Here is a 25,626-nt window from a genome sequence, read left to right as displayed (position 1 = left end):
CTCCACCTATTCTTACCTCTCAGTGGGATCTCTCTGCTGGTGTTGAAGCAGCCGGGGATCACATCACTTCAGCTTCAGTCTCTGAGAGAGATCAGTGCTGGGAATGTCCACATTGCAGAGAACAGCCAGCTTTGCTACTACAACACTGTCAATTGGACAAGACTGTTCCGTACTACAAACCAAAAGGTTCTTATTCGCAACAACCGAAGTCCACAGGAATGCTGTAAGTTGATGCCACAATCATTCTAAACATCTAAATATTAAATATTTGGTCAACTTTACACTAAAAAAATGACCATTTCTCATGAGTTGCTCTACCAAAACAACAGAACAGAAATAAAACTGCTGCAGATTTTCAACAATGCCATTCTTGGCATATATTTACTTTTTCTTTTTTTACCGATTTAATGAATATGATGTACTGCAAAATATTTTACCACTGTCCTACAGGTCCCTCTTCCACTTACAACACAACTCAAAGCGCATTGAGGCTTTTAAAGAAAATTATGTTTGCTCTAAAACATTTAATGATATTCTTTGCCCACATCAACACCTTTCTACCAAGTTTCATGGTAGTCTGTTTGCTCTTTTAGTCTCTTCCTAGTATCTGTGACAAAAATGCTACAGAAAATATACCAGTTGCTATATTGTACTGCACTGTATGATACAAGTATTTAGTTGAAAATTTGCTAAATATCCAATATAAACTTAAAAAACTAAAAAAGGTCAATTATGTTTGTATGTCCACAAAAATTAAGTAGCAAACCTGTCCAGTCATATTGAAGAGTTAGTGAAATCTACCACAAGAGCAGATCTTTGTACTGCAGCTTTTGAACAGCTATGAAAACAAAGACATTATATGAAAATTATGCTTTAACCTCTGATATCTGGATATCCTCTGGTAGCAGGACATATTTGAGTCATTATAATGTGCTAAATGACCTCTGTGTTGTACAACCGTGATACATTTGCATATTTTAGCTGTTAATTTAACACTCGCTGTCTAGCTTCAGGCACCATCAAGAGTACGCTTTTTTTTTTTTCTCAAACATGTTCATATTTAAAACAGGTTTTACACTAAAGAAAGAAACGAATCTACTCAACATTTCTTGTAGTATAGATTTAAAAGAAGTTTGGATTGTCGAACTAACAAGAAATCAACATTAGACAAAATTCTGCTTTCTAAGTTATCACTCAGCCTTCATAACAAAGTCATTTGTTTTAAAGGAGCTATTGTATTGGCCATTCATAGTAAGGTTTTGAGGCATAGAACATGATATATAATAGTAGTACTAGTATGTCTGTCTTATGAATGGTAGCCATTATCTCACTAGCTTCTGAAGGACACTAAAAACAATAATTCAATAATTAAACGAATTAACATCAGGGTCATTCCGAGAGTGCAAGGTTTAGAAAAATGAAAAATGAAATTAGGCAAATAACTGATTTGGTGAGATAAAGATTGCATTTCTAAAAATGGAAGAGCTTTATTATATCACTGCCACAAGTGTTAAGACATTATTCATTTATGTATAATGTTCATTAATGAGCCAGTATTTGCATTATTGAGTTGGCCCCTTTTCACTGTTCATGTGCTCCTTTCCCCTTGGCACTTCCTTACTGTTGAACACACACAGACAGATACACACACGCACGCACACACACTTTAGAGTCTTTGAAGACTTTGGGTTAGTTTCAAGAGTCACATACTTGACATGGTTCTGCATGTGTGCAACAGAGTGTGCGTGTTTGTGTGTCTAAACTTGACTGAGCCTCATGGGGCTAGAAAAGGGCAGCTATCACACTGTTACAGTGCAGCAAAGAGTATTCTTGTGAATATGCATGCGGTTGTAGTGATTTAAGTAGTTGCTGAAACCTGAAACTAAGACATCTAGTTTTCATAGTAGTTGGAATAGAGATTTAGTGTTATAAAGTGTACGAGCATGTAAAACAAGTAATACATTCATGTTATGTGGTATTAAAACACAGTTATGATGGCTTTTTAACCATCATTTTTATTTGAATTTGTTTACTTTTTACATATTACATATTGGCATAGCCTAAACAGATTCAATAATAACCCAGGATTGTATTGAAATGTAATATATAAATTTATATAGAAGCAAATGGGACAGTTTTCAGTTAATATTTTTCAGACTGTATTAATTATTTTATACATATTTAGCATCAAAATACTTTATCTCACCTCATTGTGACACAGTTAAATGAAATATCCCTGGTTTGTTTCTGCACTATTTTACATGCGCGTACAGTAAAGAAAGAAAACATCAAAGCAGAAATGTTGTGGTTCTTGTGTAAATATGATTTTCATTGTGCTCACTGAATTTGCATATTTTTAAGAGACTGTCAGTAGCACCAGGGCTTTTTATGCAAGTCAAAATACTGTGAAAAGGGCACACATATGAATCAGTGTAATTTTCCCTACAGCTCTGATTTTGTCACAGCAAAATTTGGATAAAAAGCTGCAAGAAATACTCCCACTGATGGAAACAAATGTACTCTGATGATGTTAGAAATTTAGTTACTTCACTGAAAGAAGTCACTGGCGGCCATTGTAATAATGCTCTATTAACAAAATGTAAAATAGTACAATCAAAGATCTGTTTGGTTAACTCAGTGGAACACATACATGTTGTTTGAGAAAATAGCCAACACAGAGTCTCTCATATTGGCTCATTATTTAATTACACTATTAACTAAACAGTAAATGGTCTTTAAACAAAGTGCATTTTTTAAAATACATAACTATTTTTTTCACCCATGTTGCATGTGAAAAGGATCCCTTCTCCGGTTGCCCTTCTCCTCTCTTTAGCCTTTTCACAGACTGCCCCTGAAATGTTGCTTTTATACAGAAAAGAGGTCCCCAGAATTGGAGGCACTAGTTGAGTTCCAGCTAAATCTCTCCCCTCAGTCGTGCTAATCAGCACTGTTCAGGGACAGGTTTTTTAATCTTTATTTATTTCCTCTGAGCTTTTGTCTTCCTTCAGTCTCAAAAACTCTCCTGCCAGGGCTTTTGTTAGTCAGCCATGTCAGAAACATCTGAAGTTAAGATATGTTTTTGATCTTGTTGTATAGTTAAAAAGCCATGCAACCACCACTTCCCCTTGTTTACATCTTGCACCAATCATTCTCCCTTTTCCTCATTTCTTTCTGCCTGGTCAGTTTACCTATGAGGCTAGAAGCATGAAAGAAGTGGTTTTGTCTCTTGCGAAAGACTTTCATCCGCTTTCCTTTATGTATCTGCATCTTTTTGTCTGAATTTTTAAGCGTTTGGAACAAGGCTGTGGCTATGACACTAAGGCATAGTCACTGGCTTGCATGTAGCCAGGTTCCCCAAAACAGCAGGGGACCCTTTTGTAACCATGTTCTGTAACCACTGGCTATCGAGAAAAGAAGAGAAGAGAAAGAGAAAACCTACAAGGGGGGAAATCACGTCAGATGCAGGCGGGATGATAAAAGTTCACAGTGTTTCTGTAGCGCCGTCACCGCGTTACTTCAACACTCATTTTGTCACTGTAATGTTCTGAAATGTAGCAACCTCTGTACAACTGAGTGCTAGAGGGGGACAAGAGAGAGACAGAAAGAGATAAGAGATCCAGGCCATTATAGAGCAGATGTAATGGCCCCAGTCAGTCGGTGCTATATGAAAAACATTGAGGCAGAAACACAGAACCAATTGTTCACTACGAATGAAATGAGAGAAAGGGGCATTTTCTTTACATGATTGAGTGCAGCAAAGTATATCAGACTTACAAGTTTAACATTTGTATCTTCGTATCACAGGTGGCTTTTAGTATTGCTTTACATGGCTATCCAAACAACACTTGTTTGTGCTGTAAATGTGACGCTAAGCACTTGTGTACTGAAACCAGATGCTGTTGCTAAGAAAAACAACTTCATAATATACAATCATAGTATTCAGTAGCTGTATATTTGATTGCCTTTTCAAATTGAAAGGCTTAAATCCTTAAAATGATTTTTTCTTTAATTATTTGTAAGGTTTTGTTAACTCGACTAGTCTGGCATCTGCATGTGCTTCCTGAATCTCACTCTTCATTGTTTGCACAGCAATTTTACAATGAAGCAACCCAGCCTTCTACTTTTCTAATTGCACCATATCAGTCAGTACTGTAGACACACTGTGCATGCAGGCCATTTATATTAATAGAGAACATACAGTATACACCAACAATGAACCAAGTCCTCTGATGAATTGAGTTAATCAATGTGATGTTTTTAAAAAGTTTCTGGGATACATGAGAGCATTTTTGTGGGAGGAACTAGGTCGTCTTTTAGTTCATCCAGGAGGATAATTATTCTGTCACTCTTTAGTGTACAGCATATTGTTTGACAATTTCTTGTTTACCGAAGAGAAACCGCTTTATCCCAGAGCACGTGTTTCAAACGCACACCTTTTTCCTGTGTCTTGCTGCAATTACTCTTGCCATTGTTTAGGAAAGAAGTCCCCAGAAGAAGAAGAAGGAAAAAAAGCTAGCTTTTATAGGCCAAGGAAATGAACATCTGCTCTGTGGAGGCGGAGAAATTTAATGCAAAAATAAGCCTTCGCAAATTGCAAGCGCCTTAGTAAATCTAGCCCTGTGTCTTTTCATAAATAATAGGATTATTTGGCTAATTTTATACCCAGCTAATTTGGGGGAATTTAGGGTTTATTCATTGCGTCTGACACTGAGTCATCAAAGCTCAGCTGCATGCTACATGAGTATAATCCTTTGCCTTCTTTGTTTATATGTGTATTAAGCAGCCAAGGAGCACATGGTGTGTGACCCACTGTGTTCAGATGCTGGATGTTGGGGTCCTGGCCCAGACCAATGCCTGTCCTGCCGATATTTCAGTCGTGGACGAACGTGTGTAGAATCCTGCAATCTCTATGAGGGGTGAGTCCTGAATATGCATGCACATATATATTCAGATATAGTGCTGGTTTGTGGCTGAGTTTAATTGTTGCTACTGGACTGACTCAAAGAAAGCAGATGTGGCATTGTTAGTATATATAGAAGTATATATGTTGTCCTGGAATACCTGCTTGAGAGTCTGATTAAAAAACAACAACAACAACAACACCAAACAGACCAACAAACAAACAGCATTTGTAGATGAAATAAATATTCCGCTTTTTCATTATAACAAATAACAGTAAAGTGGCCAAAATCAGACCAAACAAGTTACATTGTTACAACTAAGCCAGCATCGGCTTGACAACACTGATAAAAAGCCTTTTATAATCAGTGACACTTGTGACAAAACACGGTTTGTATGCTTCTCCCTTAGACTTTGCTTGATCAGGATGTGTTTACCACCAAAGTTTACTTTATTTTGTTATTTTGTTCTGCTGTTGTAGTCTATAAAAGTCCCCACAAATGCTTAGTTAATGATTACTCTTCAGCTTCTTGACAGTCAAATGGGCTAGAGCACCACGGAAACACAGTCACTCTCTGGGAATTTTCATAAGTTAGGCAAAAGGAACAGCAGCAATAGCCCTTTTTATTCTTAAGTGTGTTTGAGCCTGTGCCAAAACAGACACGATGTATGGTAAATGGGTCATATGAGTGCCACATCAAAACGTTGATTTAACATCAGAATGCTCTCATGAGTGTCATGTACGGTCAGTCCTTTACTTATATAGTTATAGCAACAGATAGTGATTGTCATGTCACCAACTTGAGGCTTTTGAAGTGACGGGCATCTGTGTGGCAAAATGTAGCTACTTAAAAAAAGTAAAGGAAATATATTACCCTGTTACTGCCAAGAGGTAATTTATTTAACTTGAACATGTTTATGAACGAAATAAAACATGCTCACAACAACTAGGTGAGAAAAATTTGTTTAGTTTTGTTCACTGCCCTCTGAGGTGTCTTTTATTTTCTTGGTTCATTATCTTCTAAGAAAAGCTTTTAAAGATGGCCCCAAACTCACCGATTAAACAGCATGACAAGAAATGTATTTTGTATTTAATCAGTTCTTAAAGAAAAACAAATTTTTTCCAATAGATTTTTGTCCCGATTATATTTCTGAGCAAAGGAATATAATTGCATGTTCCAGGAATAGTTTATTACCTTATTCAACAGGAGGCCAGTCAGTAGGCACACTTGACATCTGGTGGCAAAATCATCTGAGAATATAGCTCTGCTATAATGGTACTGAAGTCAGCAATGGCAGGAGGGCGCTGCATGCCTCTAAATACACGATTAATCAAATGCATCAACAACTACCGAATGATCTTATAAATACTATCAATAAATGCAGTTTTAATTTGACTTATTGATTTTTTTATGCTTTTTTTCATTAGTCTTATTTAATGAAATACATTGTGACATATAAAACATTTTGGGACATTAAAACAGTCCTCTATTTTTAAGACCTGATACACCATCTGCTCATCAAAACTTTACCTGAACAGCCCGTGGCGCTTTCATTTTTGAGTTAAGCAGTACTGTTCTGTTTACTGGGCATGATATTAAGAGCCAGAGGGTGAAAAGAACAATTTAAAATGTGGTGCTAATTTTTAGTTTAAAAGGCACCCCTGCAGAGTGTCATAACAATAGAGGTCCCCTGACTTTAAAAGAATATATCTTGATGCTATCTACCTCCTAATGAAAGATCTGCTCCCCTAGGGAGTTTTATTAATGAAATTTTAGATGTTTTTACCCTGCAGAACAGCTGGGATGATGCTTTTAAGTTCTGTCCCAACTTGATCACAAAAGTTTGGTGGCCACATTGGAGAGGACAGAGGAGGACGAGGAGGTGTTGCTAGGGCAGGGGGGCTAGGCGTGTCACTGCGTGTCACAGTCACTGCTTGCGCACGGGGCCACGCCCTGCCTACCTGTCCACCTGCACGTCAGCGTCACCTACACCATCAGCGTCACCCACACTGGCACATTCACCAAACCCAATAATTCTGTGAATCCACTCCAAACCCTTTGCCATATCCGCACAAGCACAGCGCTTTCCATAGCTCCAGTATTTTATGTTAACACTGGTTGCCCTTTTATTTTTATCTGAACAGCATGTATCAGCCCAATCAAATGGACTTTTGTGGTTTAAGTGCATGTTGTTGCAATTTTCTTGGGTTGCTGTGGCTCAGGAGACAGAGCAAGTCAACTACCGATCGGAAGGTGGTGGTTCAATCACTGCTCCAGCTACAGCACCCTTGGGCCAGATACTGTTTTGCTCCTGATGCATTCATCGGAGTTGTTAGATAGCAATCATTTATACATAAAAAAAAGTGCTTGTATGAATTTGTGTGTGAATGGGTGAATGAGATGTGTTATATAAGCACTATGAGTGCTGAAGAAGAGTAGAAAAACGATATATAAGAACCAGTCAATTTACCAGACATGATCATTGTGAGGTTTAAGTACCTTATCAAGGGTGATTTCTTAGAGTTTCTACAAAATGTAAATAAACTAAAATCAATTTAAAGAAGAACAATATTTATTTTTATTCACTTGAAGTGTGTTGCTTTTTCTTTCCCTATAACAAACAGAAAATAAAAGGAATACAGCAAATACAGGAAAACATATCATACCAGAACATTATGCAATGCCCTATAAACCGTAAGTATCCATGATATCTTCCAGCTACATTGCAGCCTTTATTATCCCAAACAGCATGCGCTCAGACAAAAGCTTACCTTCCTTGCCTCTTGGAAGGTTTTATGAAGGCCGATGAAGCATAATTAATAGTAATATGATTTAGTTCCCACTGGGTTTGCAAAATGTTTTTCTATAGCCAAGAACATTCTGTGTTTCCTCACTGGCCAAAAAAAGTACCCCAATTTAATTTTCTCCTCCTGTAGTGACGAAGGCAAAGTGCCAACTTAGTAGCAGTTTGGTCAAATTTAATGCCTTTTTCTAGGCCACTCTGGTGTTGCGCAATTATAAAGGGATTGGAGAAAGTGAACAACAAGACATTTTATTTGATTGATTTTTGAAAATACAGCACCCCTCCCAGGTCCTGAACCTTTTAACAGCACTGACCCCCTGAGTGCTGGTTTCAGCATACGGATAGCTAACAGGTTATAATGCTTGTGGGTATCACAGTTGCATGTATGTTTATGTGTGTGTGTGTGTGTGTGTGTGTGTGTGTGTGTGTGTGTGTGTGTGTGTGTGTGTGTGTGTGTGTATATCACATGCTATATTATAGAATATTATTGCTCTTGGCAGGGTTCCCTCTACTCTGGATTGATTGATCACTCATTAAAAGCAACAACGCTAATTCACAAATGTGCTTTACATAAAGAAAAGGTCATTGCATTGTTTTGTTTGTATATGTATATATACATATATATACATTGTCCCTACAAATAAAGAGCTGACTTAACATTCTTTGATTTTACAAGGACATATCAGTTCAGTTAAAAAATAAATATTAGTGCTGTTTTTTCTTTATGCCAACTACCCCAGCAAAGAGACACATTTAAATAAAGTGGTTGCTCCCCAACTTGTTTCAAATTAATGTTTCTCTTTCTCTTGTCATCCATCAGACTGACTCTTTCTCTCACTTTTCTCCATTTCTGTCAGGGATATTCGAGAATATGCCAATGGGTCAGTGTGCGTAGAGTGTGATGCCCAGTGTGAAAGAGCTGACGGTGACTCTTTGACCTGTCTTGGGCCGGTAAGTTTTTCATAAGTAGTAAGACAGTAACAATACTGTATTTCTGAAAAATGAACTTTACTACGATGTATAATCAAACCACAACATGACAGATACCATGATAACATAAAAAAAACATTGGAGGTTGTAGTTGTTGTAATAAAATAATAAATAAATAAATAAATAAAAAGGTCAGAATAAGGAAGTGTATTTGTATTCCCAGCAAACTTTAACTGTGCACTATTTAAAAAAAGACCCCATGAAATTATTGGAAGATTCTTTTGGTAGCAGCTGCAAATAAAAAAAAAAAAAAAAAGAGTGAAATTCCTGACCTTCATTTCTCTGTCTCTTGCGAATACAACACCCACAGCCACATTAGTCCCCTGACCCTGCTCTTTCTCTTAAAATCTTATCTTGCTGTTTCAGAGAAATGGATGATTCGCGACAGATGCAAGCCAGCGGGTCCTTGTGCTGTCTTTTGTATCCCATCACACCCTGTCTGACAATCTTGATCACTATAGTTTAAAAGTGTGGAACCCCTCCAACCCCCCGTCTTGCCATCCCACCTCAGACACGCACAACAAAAACAACAATAATGTTTGTGATTAAGTGTATAAGACACGACAGAAATAATAAGATAAGATAAGATAACCTTTATTAGTCTAAACTTGACTCCATCCATGACCTGGCTAAATCACTATGGTAACTTATGCTGAACACGTAACCTGGTTAAGACCAGTTGATGTTCAGAGTTTTGGTTTATTTTTTTACAGTGTATTTTAAGTGTGATATAGATTATTAGCTTCACATGGAATGTAGAAAAATATTGGCAATGCACACAGTTACATGCGCTGCACAGTTACAGTAGCTTCATTAACATGGAGACGAATCAGGATGTTGTGTGTTGTCCTTCTGCAAATCATGCATGTTATATACAGATTTCTGGTTTATTTGGTGGAATAGACCGTACACATGTATCCACACACTCCTCACCAGTTCCTAACAGAATAGTTTAACCTTTTGTCAAGAACATACGTGTTCTGTGTCAGCCCCTCTTACAGTGTAATTTTTTTGATTAGTATATTAGTCTTTCCCTCATCAGGTCTGCTTGTTGTTGACTCACTAATTTGCGCTGCTCTCTGTAGAATGCGGGTCACTATTGAAATTAATTGGCTGTGTCTGTGTTTATAAATTAGGGCATTGTTAGTAACTTTCTGCTACTATCCACATATTTTTTTGCAGTTGTGGCCTCAAACTAATTTGCCCCACTTAGTAAATTTGGCCCTTAATCATTAGATGATAGCCAGCCGGTTCACATAGTTCAGAAGAGAAAAAAAAAAGGAACACATAAATTATTGTTGGCTCAAATGCTGTTGCTGAAGTAGATTTGTTGTTTTCATTGTTTTGGTTGTCCACTTCATGCCTCAAAAGTCCCCAGCCCAGTTTCAGTACAATAAAATGATCCAAAGACCTTTCCAGTCCAACTTTTGAGAACAAATATTGCAGACAAAACAATTATGTATGAACTCCTTGAATAAAATGTGAAATGAGTAGCTGCAGGAGCCACATTCTTATTGTCTGAAACAAAGGTCATCAGAAATGATCTAAGATTGGAATAATCCTTCAACCTGTTGGAGCGTGTGTCGATGTCATATGTGCAGCGTGGGAATCCAAATGGATTACAGCAATCATGTTATAACTACAGATCCCGTAATAATTGCTTACAGCTTACAGAGAGTGATCTAATGGAGTTAATGCACTCTAAAGTATAAAGACTGAATTTCTCATAATATTCATAATTATAGCCTATTCTGTGGACTAAATAAGAGCTGATGTTAGATCTAGTGTGTTTACAATTTTTATTAGATTGACAAACATGCTCAAATCATTCAAAGAGTGGAACATTCATTCATTTTTACAACAGGCAGTTAAGCCAAAGTCATGTTGATGTCAGACTGAAAATCTCACCAAGCTAAAATACACATTTGAAAATAAATTTGAAAATAAACCTACTACTATAATTTTATAACCTGGAAATCCAAGAGTGTTTTTTTCCTGACATAACTGATCTTTTTAAGCCCAATATAGCCTATCATATTTCTTGTAAGTGTAAGTTTAAAAAGGAGGACAGGTTTAGTATTTGTAAATTCCAACTCTGCCAAACAGATGAAGAAGCACACATTATAAACTGTGAGCAGCATCCAAACTTCACTGTATATATTATAAAGATGGAAAATGCTGTTGTTCTCACTCCAGGTTAGGAATTATTTGCTGCCTCAGATGGAGGAGTTTAGGTTTTCAGGGCCATGTTACTGATGGATTTGTGCAGCATCTGCAGTGATGTGGACTCTCGATTTACTCTGCATTTCTATACAGTACACAACTTTAGCGACACATGCTGGTTAGCAAAAATTACAGAAACAAGCAGCAGATATGAACTTCCAAACGGTATCTGGGTTCAACGTTAGATACAAAACACGGAGCTCAACCATTTGAGGGGAGCTGAAAGTGCAGTGGCTACTCTTCAACGTCTAAAGAAGCAAGTTGAGGTGTTGCCCATTTGACTAGGGCACCTTCTGAATACTTCCTATATTAGGGAATTTACATCAGATACAACTGTAAGGAGATTTCAGGCAGACCCAGGACACACTGGAGACATTATGTCTCCCAGCTAGCTTAGGAAAGCTTTGTCATACGCTGAAAAGAGTGATGGAGTGAAGCGGACCAGTTAGAAGCTTTCAGAGCCTCTTGCTCTGTGAAAGCTGGTTTATGCTACAGCGTCCCCATGACCCTAAATTGGATAAGTGGTTAAGAGGATGGATGGAGTTATTATCCTATTATCAACTTATAAATGACTCTCTGCAGCACTTTGAACTATCTTAATCTTGAATGTCCAACATACCCATCCTCTCTCTGACACTATGCAGTAGCCATCTATGACCATAGTATAAACTTAACACACAATAGTGTCAGTGTAAGAAATGTTTTGTGACTCATTCAAGTGACTTCCTCACTGTCAGCTGACAGCAAGGTTCCTCATTTGCATAATCACTAAAACTAGCACCACTGACTTAAAATGGGCTGTGAGGTCAGTTTCATGATCATTAATATATAAATTGTCAAGGGTGATTCTTTCACCATCTCCCGGTGCTTTGGTTGCAGACATTCCTCAACTCTGTGTGAATCATGCTCATGGCCAATGGTCATGAACAGAATCAACATTCTGGCATTTCCTTACCTGAATGGTTAAGCATGCAGTAAGTAAATATACATGTGCATAGTTATAGTACATAATAGAGATTTTATTTAAGTTCATGTGTCTAGTGATGGAAAAAATAGGCATAGACTGGGACTGGCAGACTAATTTATATTTACAGCAGGATGCTTAGGTTGGAGCTTTAGTTGCCCCAATACCCTGTTGGACCAAACACCATTTGCTTGCTCTGTCACATAATTTAGCTTGTTGATGTGATGCCACAAGTGCATACACACATACATACAAATATCCATGGGTGGGAAGACACTCAGAAAATCAAAGCGCCAAGCTCAACGCTAAAGCCAGCGAGAGCAGCAAGACTTTCACTTTGCATAATTATCCCCACGGTGAGAACATTTTCGCACACACAGAAGCTATAAAGAGCACATGCAGAGGCATTAGTACATAGGCACCCATATAAAGTCTATGCAAAACACTACTTCTTGTTTTGATTTGATTGACAAAGCAATAATACACATAGAGACAGAAGGAAAGATATGGCTTTTCCTAAGAAAATTGATTTTTATGTGTCTTTCCTTCTCAGCTGCATTTGTCGTGCAGAATATTCAGTTCAGTGTAGTTTTATGCCAGACACTGTAAGATAAAGATCTCACAATATTATACTGTGAAAGCCTGTGATTTCTTTTTGTGACAGTGGGAGCAAAAAAGAAAAAAAAAACTTTTAAGAGGAGGAAACCTCTAACACATTCAGACTGAAGAAGAGTAGCCATCTGCCTCTAACTGCTGGGTTGAGGGAAGAGCAATAGAGAAAAGAAGAGCATAGAGAAACAATTAAGAACAAACAATATAATAATAAACATTTGGCGGATTAGTGGGGCCTGAAACAACAGGTCAGGAATATGAAGCTCAGGAAATTATCCTTGGAAGAAAATGAAGATGGAGGGAAAAAAGAACACAAACTACACAAGGGAAAAGTCACCAAGTTAATGACATGCAATAGTAGCGTACAAATGCATGGGAAGTTATAGAGAGGAGAGTAGATGGCAGGTGCTCAGTTAGTCATTGGAGGTCCTCTAGCAGCCTGTAGCTTACAGCAGCATAACTAAAGGATGGTTCAAAGGCAAGAACCCTAACTTAAAACTTCCTCAATAAGGAAAGTTTCAAGCTTAATCCAAAAAATGGTGAGTGTCTGCCTTCACGCACGCTGTAGATGAATGTTCTGCCTCTAGATGTACTTTTTGGTAACTGTTGGAACTACAACTAAGCTTTCATTCTGTGAGTGAAGTGCTCTTTTTGGGTGTTGTACTATGAGGTCATTAAGATATGATGGAGCCTGGACTTTGAGGCCAGGGAAAGGGAGGATTTTAAAGGATCCAGTGGAGATCAGTTTAAATGAGAGAAATGTTAGTGTGCCCTGTCAGTGTCATAAATATGCTTCATGTCATCTGCATAGCGATGCAATGGAAATGTATTGTTTTCTGTTCAGTTTCAACCTGTGTAACTTCATGACTAACTTTAATTTATGTTGCAAAGAGAGCTTGAGCAGTTCAGTTGGGATGGATTTGATTGTTGAAGTTGGCACATAGAGATCTACAGGAGAGAATTATGTGTCTGTGGGTCATTTTTTGTTATTTATGGTGTATATACAAGTAAGAAATCAGTGTTGTTTATGTGACTCAAAGCTATGGCTGTTTGCTCGCTTTCCAACCATTGTGCTTATGTATGTATGTTGTCTGTAAGTACGATGTTCTTTAGGCCTGCTGATGTTTCAAGGCCCATCTGTGAGATTCTTTCGCCTCTCTTCCTCTCCCTTCCTACCCCCTCCTTCGCCTATATTAGCTCCATAAATCCTGTTCTAGGCGGATTGTTATGGTCATTGTGTGTGCTGTGAGCGATGGTTATTATCTGCCTGCTCTGCTCACACAGCTTTATGATGCTCGTATGCTTTCTTCCTCTGCTCCCGGTTCTCTCTCTCTCTCTCTTACTATATCTTGTTCACCGTTACTCTCTCTGTAAATCTGAATGTCCATGTCCACTCTCTCTCCTTCACTTATTACTCCACAGCACTTCTTTTTTTATTTTTCTCATCTCTCCTCCACTCCACCAGTTTCACCTTCTGTCTTTTGCCGCTTGTTATCGCGTTTTCACTCTTAAGCTTTCACTGCTTCACAGATGTAAAAGAAAAATCATAAGTAACTAACACTAACCCACAGTTTGTCCAACTTTATCCTTCCTATTTGTTTGATGATATCAGAAAAATCAAAAGTATATACTTGCAGCAAAGGATGCTGAAAGTAGAAACTGAAACCTTATCAAGTGATAAAAAGCTGTCAAGAGGAAGTCAGACTTACCAGTGATAAAACTAATCATACTTTCATTTTACAAATGTAGCACATATGACAAAATCAGTTTAAAGAAGTTCTGGTCCATACATGGTAAGTTTTCATGTAGGAAAATAAGGTTTCACAATTAAACAAACAAGAAATAAATCAATAAGAATCCATGTTTTTTTTTTTTCTTTTTACAAAGGGCCCAGAGCATTGTGTGAAATGCCTTCATTTCAAAGACGGTCCAAACTGTGTGGAAAAGTGTCCCGATGGCCTGCAAGGTGCCAACAGCTTCATCTTCAAGTACGCTGAAGCCAACAACGAATGCCATCCCTGCCATGCTAACTGCACCCAAGGGTAAGTGCAGACAGGAAAAGGACAAGTTAGAGATGTGGGGAGTAATCAGCTTAGAGTAACGTCATCACAAGAAGTGGATTTGCACACCACTTGCCCCGCAAGCAGTTGCTACATCACTGTTTTATTTATTTTACCAAAGTGACTAGTTACTGACAGAATATTCATGCTATATTTTCTCATGCTGTTATTGCAAGCAAAATTTGACCTTCATATATTTAGTGGTTGAAAAGCACATGCTCGCAAAGCTCTCGCCAGCCATAGTCTGCAATCATAAAATTATAGTCTGAACGTCTTGCAAGACAAGTGAGATAAATAGAGAAGTGAAGCAGAAAATGAACCTGAAGAGAAAAAAGAATGAAAGTAAGGGAAGTCAATACCCTGCCACTCTCCACTGCTCACTAGCCACTGATCGCTCAATGTAATATTCAACAAGGTTTGGAAAGACATCATTTTGTATTTAACTCCACGGGGAGTTTATGTCACTTCCCTGTGTGTTATTTCTCCTCTTGTGAGTGACAGCATCCAGCTCACTTAAGCATAACACTGTTGTCGTAAATGGAAAACACCAGGCTGACACTGTCACAGGTACAGCTTCATAAGCAGGGCCGCTTCTCAGAGAAGCAAAAAACCCAACAAGCTGATGGAGGGGGAGGGAAGGGATACATATTCTGAGTGGGAAAGAAACAGAGCCGGAGGCTTCCAAACATTCAAAAGAGCTACTAAATTTCAGAGACAGTATATGTGACGTGTGATGCCACTGAAAGATTAACACAAGGCGACTGGTGAAACATCCAACAGATTTGGTTAGTTTTCATTAGAAGTCAGCATAACTTTGTAATCTGTCACTCTAAAAGTAAACTCTTAGTGAGTTCTAAAGCAAGGCTAAAAATGGTAGCCAACAAGGCTTTTATTCACATTTGTGCCACACTTAAGGCATAACGCGTTAGTCATATAAAAGGTATCGTTGTTGTGTTGGCATCTGCTCTACAATGAGCAAGCAAAAACATCTCTGATAGGCAACACTTTCTGGCTAATTTTGGCTGCCCGTGTGTTATGGTAACATTTTTATACATGCAATATTAATGTTTGAATAGAATAAAATACAGCATTTGTCCTGTATTTATTTACTAAGGTGCATTGGACCGAGACTTCAAGACTGCATTGGCTGGATGGACAGGTACAAAATTCCTTTTCTTGGATCCCTCTTTTATGTGCTTACGTACAAACACACCTAAACAGAAGTACACACACACAGACACACATAGAAGAACCATACAGTAAGCAAAGTCTCTGATTAATGGATAGCTCTAAGGCCCCCAAATCCCTGTGAGGTCCTTAATGCTTCTCTGTGCACGGTTGTGTGTGCGCACGTGTGTGTTTGCCTGGTTGTTGATAAATTGATTGTGCTTTAGCATTTGTTCTGAAGCTGGGGGGAGAAAAGGCAAGAAAATGCTGCTCATAGTTTGCAGCAAATAGATTCAAGACTTCATAAGTGAAGCAGTTTGCAATCAAGTGGTGCTAAAAATTGTTGCGTGGCGTTTTGAGGGATGATTAAAAAAAGAGGCTGGTAGGCAAGAGGAACAGCCCGCACTTCACTATTTTGCAATGACTCTGGAGATTTCCAGCACATCAAAAAGAATACTATATACAAATTTGAGGTAATAGGTAAATGCAATGGGATGACTATCAAAGTGGGGATCAAAACAAGTGAAACGAAAGAAGCTTTTACTGTCTGACAGCACAGCATACATTCACATAGAGATAATCACTATAAAGGTATTTACTGTATATTCCACCTGATATTTACCAATCAGTATTCAGTATCTTGAAGTTTCTGCTGTAGCCAAAAAAAAAAAACCCAAGTCATATCATTCAAAAGACTAAATCTACAAGTGTGTTTCTGAAATCATATTTGGGAAACTGCCAGCAGGATGAATGGGGACTGCAGCAGATGGCTGAAAGTAACTATCAGCCGACCTTGTGAAGAGATCAGCTTTTATCAGATCTCTGATAGCTCTGGCCAGGATGTAGCTGTAGCCACAGCTATCAGGTCTAGTTGCCTGCTCTGATGTGTCACACAAGTAGTAAATCTGTTAACTGTTAGATGTGTAATTTTTGAGCATAGCTGAAAGTGTCATGTCATTACACAAAGTCTTTTTTTACACAAAATCTTCCCATGGCAGTATTTCAGAAATTGCTGATCTACTGGGATTTTCCCACCTAGCCATCTCCAGGGTTTATGGAGAATGTTCTGAAAAAGAAAAAATATGCAGCAGTTCTCTGGGTAAAAATGCCTTGTTGATGCCAGAAGTTAAACTGACCAAAAGGCAAGAGTATCTGTGGTATGCAGAAGAGCCATTCCAAACGCACAGCACAACACATGGGCTAGAGCAGCAGAAGTCGTGACCAGGTGTCACTCCTGTCAGCTAAGAGCAGATAGGTGAGGCTACATGTTGCATTGGCTCACTAAAATCATACAATAGAAGACTGGAAAATCTTTCCCGGTTTGATGAATTTTGATTTCTGGAGCAACATTCAGTTTATGCAAACTGAAAACATGGATCCGTCCAGCCTTTTATTAACAGTTCTGGCTGCTGGTGGTGGTGTAATTTGATGGGGGATACGGAGCCCACACTTCAGGGTCCTTAGTGCCAAATGAGCATCATTTAAACACCACAGCCTATCTGAGTATTGTTTTCAGCATGTCCATCCCTTTATGACCATAGAACATGCATCTTCCCATAGCTGCTTCAAGCAGAAAGCAGCAGACCATGCCACAAAGCTCACACCATCTCCAACTGGTTTCACAAACAGCAGTGAATTCACTATTCTCAAAGCGCCTTGAAGTCCCCAGATCTCAGTCCAGTACAGCACCTTTGTAGTGAAGTGGGATTTTTGCATACATGAACATATAGCTAACATCAAATCTGTGAGGAGTGTTTCCATTGTTTTGTCGAAATGTTTCAAGTCTAGATCTAGTTCTGAGGGCAGAAGGAGAGCTATCAAGTTTCTGCTGGGTGTGCAAAAGCCACCAAATTTGAGTGTATAGAATGAATTGCACATTAGCTGCTTATCCCGATGCCAAATGACATTTGTCATTGTGAGAAAACCCTCATGACAATAGCTACTGTCAGTGCCATGCTGACAGTGTCTTTCACCATCAGTTTTCTTTTCATTCTATAATAATAAGACATGTGCACAAAATTAACCTTGTGTCTTTCATTTCACACAAATTAGCTTCATTCCTCTGCTTTGAAATGTATCCGTAGTGAAACTGCAGTTCAGAAGTTAATGAAATCAAACATAATATTTACATTAACCACTCTCTCTAAAACTTTTCTGTTTAAGAAATTTATTGATATTTTGTGGAAAAAAACATTGCTGTCTAGCTGAGAGTTAGATGAGAAGATCGATACCACTTTCATAACTGCCCATTAAATATGAAGGTAACACCAAGAGATAGATAACAGCATAAAGATGAGAAATGGGGAGAACAATTAGCCTAGGTTATTTTCCAAAATAGTCTACCAGCACCTCTAGAGCTCACTAATCATCTCGTTATACCATATCTCATTTGTTTAATCCATATAAAACCCAGATTGTAAAAGCAGTGCAGGGCTTCACAGGCATTATATGCTGGTGCATTTCACCCCCGGGTGCACTGAATTACTTTATTGTATTTACTAGCTGCCTAATCACTTCATTGTGGCAGAAAGAAACCAGTTTTGCTATCTGTGTATATACATATCACATGTAAATGATAAAGTAAGTGTGTTGGATCTGCAGATATTAGTAAGTCTCAAAAATAAGGTAAACATCACCTGGTTGTAGATTCAGAGCAAATCAATGGATTTTAAAATGGCCTCAATCTCTTCTTTCCGAGAAACAAACCTGTGTATGTTGGCAACAATCAAGCTGTTTCACCAAAGAATCGTGATGATGCCACGGAGTCACCAGGGCATTTTATAATTATCCAAAGTCTTTTGTGGATAATCTAAAGAACCACAGTTTTTATATATCTAGATTATTTTTTTCTACTTTACTGTTGGTTCCAAGACACAGATTGGGGTAAAATTAAGACTAGGATAACATACAGTGTCTAAGTAAGGCGTCATGCCACCACAGCGGCTCCAGTCAAAAATCATAGGATAAAGTTGATCAAGTTGACTCAAGTTAATTGTGATTCAGTGATAGTGTTCCAGGTAAGAAGATAAATAGACCCAAAGCACACCAGAAAAAGCCCCGTTCACAGCATAGCCACCACACCCGTTCCTTGCAGTGATCAAATGTTCAGGCTGTGAAACTCTTTTGGTGCACAGCAGTGGTTATGGTCTTATCACATCTTGTGTTGAAACTTTCAGTCACCATAAGAAGAGTAGCTCTTGCATACTGCACTAATGCCCAAACATCAGAGTCACTAAATGGGTACAACCATAATTTCTGACTCTAGTTATGTACTTGTGTCTTTTTGATAGCTCTAAATACAAATGTAACAATCTGTAATTTAGTCACTGTGCTATTGAAGCACTTATGAATAATGAAGTCTATGGGACTGAAACACTAAACCCTCCTTCAAAGTCACTTAGATCTTTTCTATTTGCAATCTTTTCATAAAATCTGAATCAATTGGGCCTGCTCAACATTTTTAGAAATTCAGTGGAGCATGCTAGTATACTAATTGCATAACTATGCAATAATGTGTTGCACTTTCTGCGCTTTTTTCCCTTTAATTTGACACCTGTCTCTATCTAAAGTAAGGCAATACTGCTCTATATACCCGCGTGTCTTCATTGGTTGGACCCCCTTTCTTTTAACCATGACATGTGTAGTGATTTCCCCTGTGCAGCCAAAGACTGTGATGACAGAGAGATAAAGCATTCTTCATTTCCCATGAACAGGGCTGAATGTGATATCATTTTCTAGAGGTGTATCCTTGAAGTCTGTAATATACAACCCTGAATAACATCCTTATTTTGATTATGTCTCGACCAAGAACGGTTCTTCCGATAGGTCAAATAAACCAGCCATGGCCGAGTATATCAGAAAGCCAACTCGGACAGTTTGAGGAGCATATCAGTAAAAATATTGAGATTCTTGATTTCAAGTGACAGCATCAGTGTGGTTCTGAGGATTCTCTTTGAAGATTATTTCCATGTTTTTGATCTCAGCCCCGATTTTAATGAGAGGGCATGGAGGGATATTTGTTACCACATGAAGCTTAGTGGGAAAATACACAAAAACCGAAGGTGAAGTGGTTTTTAAGGGATCAGCCACATAGATATATATTGTAGAAACATGTTATGTGTGTTAATCTTTGAGCTTGTATAAGCCCGATGTTTGCTTGATGTATTTTTAGTTTAGTTTTTGTGTGTGTGTGTGTGTCTGTGATCTTCTATACTGCTACCCAGTAACATTCTCCCTTTTCTGTAATTTCATTGCATGCCCTTCGTTCTTTATCTGTTTTCTTCCCTTTCCTTCTCCAATGCCTTTTCTTCAGAACCCCTCTGATTGCAGCAGGGGTAATCGGAGGCCTCTTCATGGTGGTGATCATGGTACTCAGTGTAGCAGTGTCTGTGCGACGGAAGAACATTAAGAAAAAGAGGGCCCTTCGCCGCTTCCTGGAGACAGAGGTAAACAGGAAAGTGGATTAAGTAAAAAAAAAGCTGATGTTCCAGCGAGAAAGAGCATGCTGTTTGTTGCACTGAAAGATAACCTATGTCCTTAGTTTGTGATTAAGTTACCTTGGCCCAAATTATGCTAAATGTTTCGTGTCAAGAGAGATCTTATAGTATACGCCTTGGAAATTGGATCCCATTAGCGCAAATAACTGCCATAGTTTTAAAGAACTAAAAGTAAAATGTATTACTTTAATCTTGGCTCTGTTTCACGTATTTGTTTCCCTCTAATATGCCATGGTACTGTTATGCCTGGAGAAGATTACATAATCAAATTACAGGCTACATTGTAATTGGATTTATCAGTAAGTAAATACACCTGATTTTCTCCCCAAATCAACACGCTATCACAAACCATCCTTCCAGACTTTGAGAGGTTACATTAAAATGACCTATTCAGAAGAAAACAACATATGTCAATAAATAAAGAAGTATGGATATATCTTTGTTCACCAGGAAGTGCAAAATAGACAAATGAAAGTTTATTGCTGTCTACATCACCCCTACTGCTGCACCTTTCACTATAGTGAGGTTGTTGTATTTAATTTTGGAAATGTAGGCCATTATTTATTAAAATGCGTAGATTTTCCTTGTAAATATATTCATTCATTTCAAAGTTGATTGGAATTTTGCCTCTTACGTACCAGTGTTTGGTTCATTAGTTAGTTTGTTTCCTCCTCTCAGACTCATTAATTCACAATCACAGAGCAAATGGATGAAAATGGTCTTCTGTGGAATCACAAGATATTTGTTTTGCCTTTGAAACATATTACACATTGCTCATTATTTTAAAAAATGTAATGCAGTATGTTACTTGATTAGTCTACAGAGAAAATAATTTGTTACATTACTTTTGGAATACTTTTAATATGGCCTAAGATGAATTGTCACATAATTACCATTTAACACTATAAACCTATCTAACAAATGTCCCTATCATAATGAACACGCATGTACAATGTGTCATGTTGTGCAATAAAAGTTTTTTGTTGTTTTTTAAGAAAGCCTAAATAATGCCACCGTTGTTACTGCAATGCGATTCATGACATCACTGTGTTATGTCAAAATGCGTAGACATAGGAAATATATATGGATGTGACGTTTTCATTTATATGTGCTTGCAGGCCTGTACTTGTGTAAAACAAGAAAAACAAGACTGAAAAAAGCATAAAAGAAATAAAAGAGAGACCGATTGGTGGATTCTAAATAACTATTGCAGAACTGTAGAAAGTTTTAGAAACTCTGACGACTCAGGTGTTGAATATCCTACAGTGCATTATAGGGGCACTTCTTTTAGGAAGAGCTAAGGGACTATACCATTAGAAGAGGCAAAAGTACTCTTTCTTTATCTAAAAAAAAAAACCAGAAGTGTACTTCACCTAATGCACTTATGTGTCCACACTGAGAATAAGGTCTCATTTCAGTGCTTTCTCTCTATTCAGGGCACAAGTATCAGTGAAGAGTCTTGAAAAAAAAAATAGCATCAAGATGATAAATTATTATACTTCTTTTATACCCGTTCATATACAGGCCACCCTTATACTGCCACTATTTCTTGAGTACTTACATTAGTCTCTTTTTAGTAGTCATACATAAATTCAGGCACTACTTTAAAATATTACAGAGCCTTTCTTGTTACACGTCATTTAGTTAATAAAAATACTGTATTTATGGCCCAATAATTGTATTAGATGCTCCAAAAGTAGTGGCTGGTTCCAAGGACAGATAATGAAATAGAATGCAGGAGCAGAGGAAATGGGAAATCTTTTTTCTGTTCGAAACCATCCTGTCTTCATTTGTTTCTGGGCTGCAAAAAAAAAGACAATTTTTCCTTAATTTTTAATATTTACATTAAATTATGCATTTTATGCAATTGCAGGGAAAGTCTTATATTGCAGGTTCATTGATTAACAGTCATTTGCTTAAAATAAAGTCTGAAACTAGTTAGTTTTCAGGCACCGAGGATCAGTTTCACCCTGATCCTATCACTATATAACAAATAATTTTAGACTGTTGATGGACTACAGATCTAATGAGATCAGTCTGCACGTGAAATGTTTGTCTAATGGTTTTAATGTCAGTTTGCCCAGCTCACCACATCAATACAATAGCAACATATAAAGTGCTTAAAATAATGAAGCAACACTTGAGCAATTTAATTTAGATTTTTGGTATGATTTTGAATTTCGTCTACAAATGACTGAGCACTTTAGATTCCACTAACCATTGTTTTCAACAAATTACATTATTTTACTTACTGAATTTGAGTGCAATATTGCGGCAGGATCCCTTTGTTACAATAAGACAGTTCACGAAATTCTTTTTGCTCATAGATATTCCACAATCACCTGTTAGTGGAATTATTTTAGAGTGGAAGCATTTAGGGAACTGCAGCAACTCAACCACAAAATTGAAGACCACATAAAGTTACAGAGAAGGGTCGCTGAGTGCTGAGGTGCGTTGTGTGGCACTGGTGATTCAATAATTGCACAGTGGCAAATAACATCAGTACAAACACCGTGCACCGAGAGGTCCATGGCGTGGTTTCCATGGGCCGAGGACCTCCTGTAGATGTAATGTGCAGGTGACTCAGTATTTTTGTACATATAGTGTATGTTAACTTAAATATTTCATTCATCAAGATCTGATATGTGGTGTTAATTTTTTTTGAGCGGTATATTTCAGGCAGCAGAGCACTTGCTTCAGTTTCAGAAATTCAGTGTAGAGAGAAAAGGTGGATAGCTACATTTGCTGCTGTGCGGCTGCTACACAGCCTCAACATCTTCAGCACCACTAATGCTGGACAGCTCCCAGCACAGTTGAAATAGCATAGAGCTTTGCCTTTGTGTGTGTATGGTTAGATCATTTTAAAGACGTCTGTATTGTCCTGGGTGTGTTTGTGGCCCCCCAGCCTACTTGTTTCCACCCCGCAGAAGCTGATTTGTTATTCCATTTAAATGAAGAATGGCTATTGTTTTTAATCAAATGGTAACCATAAGCCAGAGGGACAGAAGCTGCCAAGCACAGCCAGGCTGATTTACACTCTGTCTGTTAGGCTCTCTCTGTCCTCTCTCCCTCTCTAATCTTCCACCCTCTCCTTTAATTCTCCTTATATTGCTCCCTCACTTATGCTTTTGCATCCTCTGACTAATTCAGCAGCTCGCTTCTCCATCGCTGTCTTGTTGTTGTTTCTGCTACAGTTCCTTTCCCGCTCCACATCTTCCTTCCTCCCTCCTCGGATATAATCTTTCTGCTTCTCCTACTATTTCATCTGTTTGTTCCTCCACTTGAGCAGTAATGAGACAACAAAAATTTCAACTCCCGTTCAGCTGCCTCAATTATCCGTCTCCCCCAGTCTTTCTCTGTTTTCATCCACCTTTCTCCATCACTCTCTTCTGTTCTCATCTAGCATCGCTTTCACTTCCTTTTACCGTAGAGAATGTCATAATAATGGTTCATCATAGTTTAGATTTATCTTGCTGGAAAAAAATTCCATTACAACCCTACTGTAACCACAAATGCAGGGGCAATAAATGTAACTACAACCAGCTGTCTTGATTTTTAGTAGATACACCTATGTTATCCATTTGAAACTCCAATGTCGCTTTGTTCTTGAGTCACAAGTTTTTCAGAAAATTTGACCTCTGACCTTGAGATTCAAAGTCATGTGAGATTTTTAGTAGAAACACCTGTAGTATAAATTTGAAAGTCCTACGTTGCTTCGTTCTTGAGTTATCAGTGTCACAAACTTGGGTGTTCATGTTGCCTGTCCACCCACCCGGTGTGTGTGTACTTTTCTTACCCACTGGAACCTTTCTTAACAGTAAATGTTGCATTTGAGTCAAACTTTTGTATGAAATTACTCTTGTTTATCTACAATTTAAATAGTAATTTTAGTTTTGTTATTGTAAAACCTGTTTCACTACCTGACTTCCTGGAATTTAGGTCACAGCTTTTAGAAACTGTCCTATCCTCTAAAGAAGGATTTTGCATGGAAGAAAGGTGTGTTTTGTTTTTGGGTTGGTGGGGTTTTTTTTTTTTTTTTAATATGGAAGTGTGTTCCTGACATCCTGAGAAGCTAAATTGCATTTAATTGCTCAGCAACAAGTATTGCATATTGGACTAATCCTGTGATAAGTTGTGACGTTTTAATTTAAAGTATTATGAATTAATCTTAGCTTTTGTTATGTACATTCCAGACTTGTCTTCCAGCACTCACTGGCTTATTTATTGCATTCTTAGTTGGTTGAACCTTTAACACCCAGTGGAACGGCGCCCAATCAAGCCCAGCTTCGCATCCTGAAAGAAACAGAACTTAAAAGAGTCAAGATCCTCGGCTCCGGAGCTTTTGGAACTGTTTACAAGGTAAAATACAATCAAATGTGAATTAATAGTGATTATTTGCAATTTAGTTTCAACTACTGAACTGCTCCTCTACTAAAAGTGAGACCATGATGTCACATTGTGTTCACATTCTCACTTCATGAGAAAAAGACAAGAGGGACATTGCAGGATCATTAATGACAGGAAATGAGATGGAAGGCTGGAGGCGGGAGATGAAAAGAATAAGTAATAGCAGACACTGAGACCCCTGGGGTGACAGTGAAATAAGAGGTAGCTGAGGTCACCATAAGAGCAATGAAGGGTTGGGTAGAAGTTGGAAAAAAAAATCTGAAATTAGAAAGAACAGACTTTCTCTCACTGAAATTATAATTGGTCTTTTTTTGTGTCCACCCATTCTCATTGTAGCACTTCTTTTTTTAGGCCAGAGGTATGTGGCATCAGTGCATGTCCTTTTTCAAAGCAAGGTCTTGCATGCTCTCCTGGGAAATTTCAAGGCACTTCTAGACTTGTAAGGATATGCTGTATAGTCAGTTTCAAGTCTTATAGGTGAGCTATAGAACCCTGACAGGTCCTTTACAGCCAGAAGACATCAGACTTGTACCTAATCTCCATAGCTGAGAGTTCATAGGTTCAGCATTTAGACCAACTTGTAAACTGAGTGCTTTATAGGATGGCTCATACAGCTAAAACACAGTTAGTTAAAGTGTAGCAATATTTAGGTGTATGTTTAATAAAACTAATGCCACATGCTGCACCTTGATTTGACCCATATCCATCGTTGGTGGCAATATGCTTAACTGGCTCAACTCAGCATTTCACCATTAAGAGAACAAATTGGAGCTATAGATTCTTCTGCCACAATGTGCAGTTCATGTGTTACAAGTAATTAAATAAATTAAGAAAGATGTGTGTAGGTCTGTATTAGTGGTGTAGCATAGTGATGGATGGCTAGGCAAGTATATGGTATACATTGTATGTGCAAAAAAAACTCAAAGGAAAACTCAAAGCAAAACAGAATGGCATGGCATGGAGATGGCATAGACACTTTCACAGGAGCAGAGCAGTATCGAAG

At 38.0% G+C, this 25,626-nt stretch overlaps 1 protein-coding gene across 1 annotated transcript in view; it reads left to right on the top strand.

Moving 5' to 3' along the window:
- LOC116312076 (receptor tyrosine-protein kinase erbB-4-like) overlaps positions 1-25,626 on the top strand; it is a 288,021-nt gene that overhangs the window by 214,982 nt on the left and 47,413 nt on the right. The window contains exons 12-18 of the mRNA XM_039600551.1: positions 24-223; positions 4,784-4,916; positions 8,562-8,655; positions 14,381-14,535; positions 15,668-15,712; positions 20,033-20,165; positions 24,453-24,575. Of these exons, the coding sequence (XP_039456485.1) occupies positions 24-223; positions 4,784-4,916; positions 8,562-8,655; positions 14,381-14,535; positions 15,668-15,712; positions 20,033-20,165; positions 24,453-24,575 (883 nt within the window). The remainder of the gene's footprint in view (positions 1-23; positions 224-4,783; positions 4,917-8,561; positions 8,656-14,380; positions 14,536-15,667; positions 15,713-20,032; positions 20,166-24,452; positions 24,576-25,626) is intronic.

This window comes from Oreochromis aureus, linkage group 16 (assembly GCF_013358895.1).
Source record: "Oreochromis aureus strain Israel breed Guangdong linkage group 16, ZZ_aureus, whole genome shotgun sequence".
Lineage (NCBI taxonomy): Eukaryota > Metazoa > Chordata > Actinopteri > Cichliformes > Cichlidae > Oreochromis > Oreochromis aureus.
The sequence above is the reverse complement of the archived record's forward strand: the minus strand, read 5'-3'. Positions and strand labels throughout refer to the sequence as shown.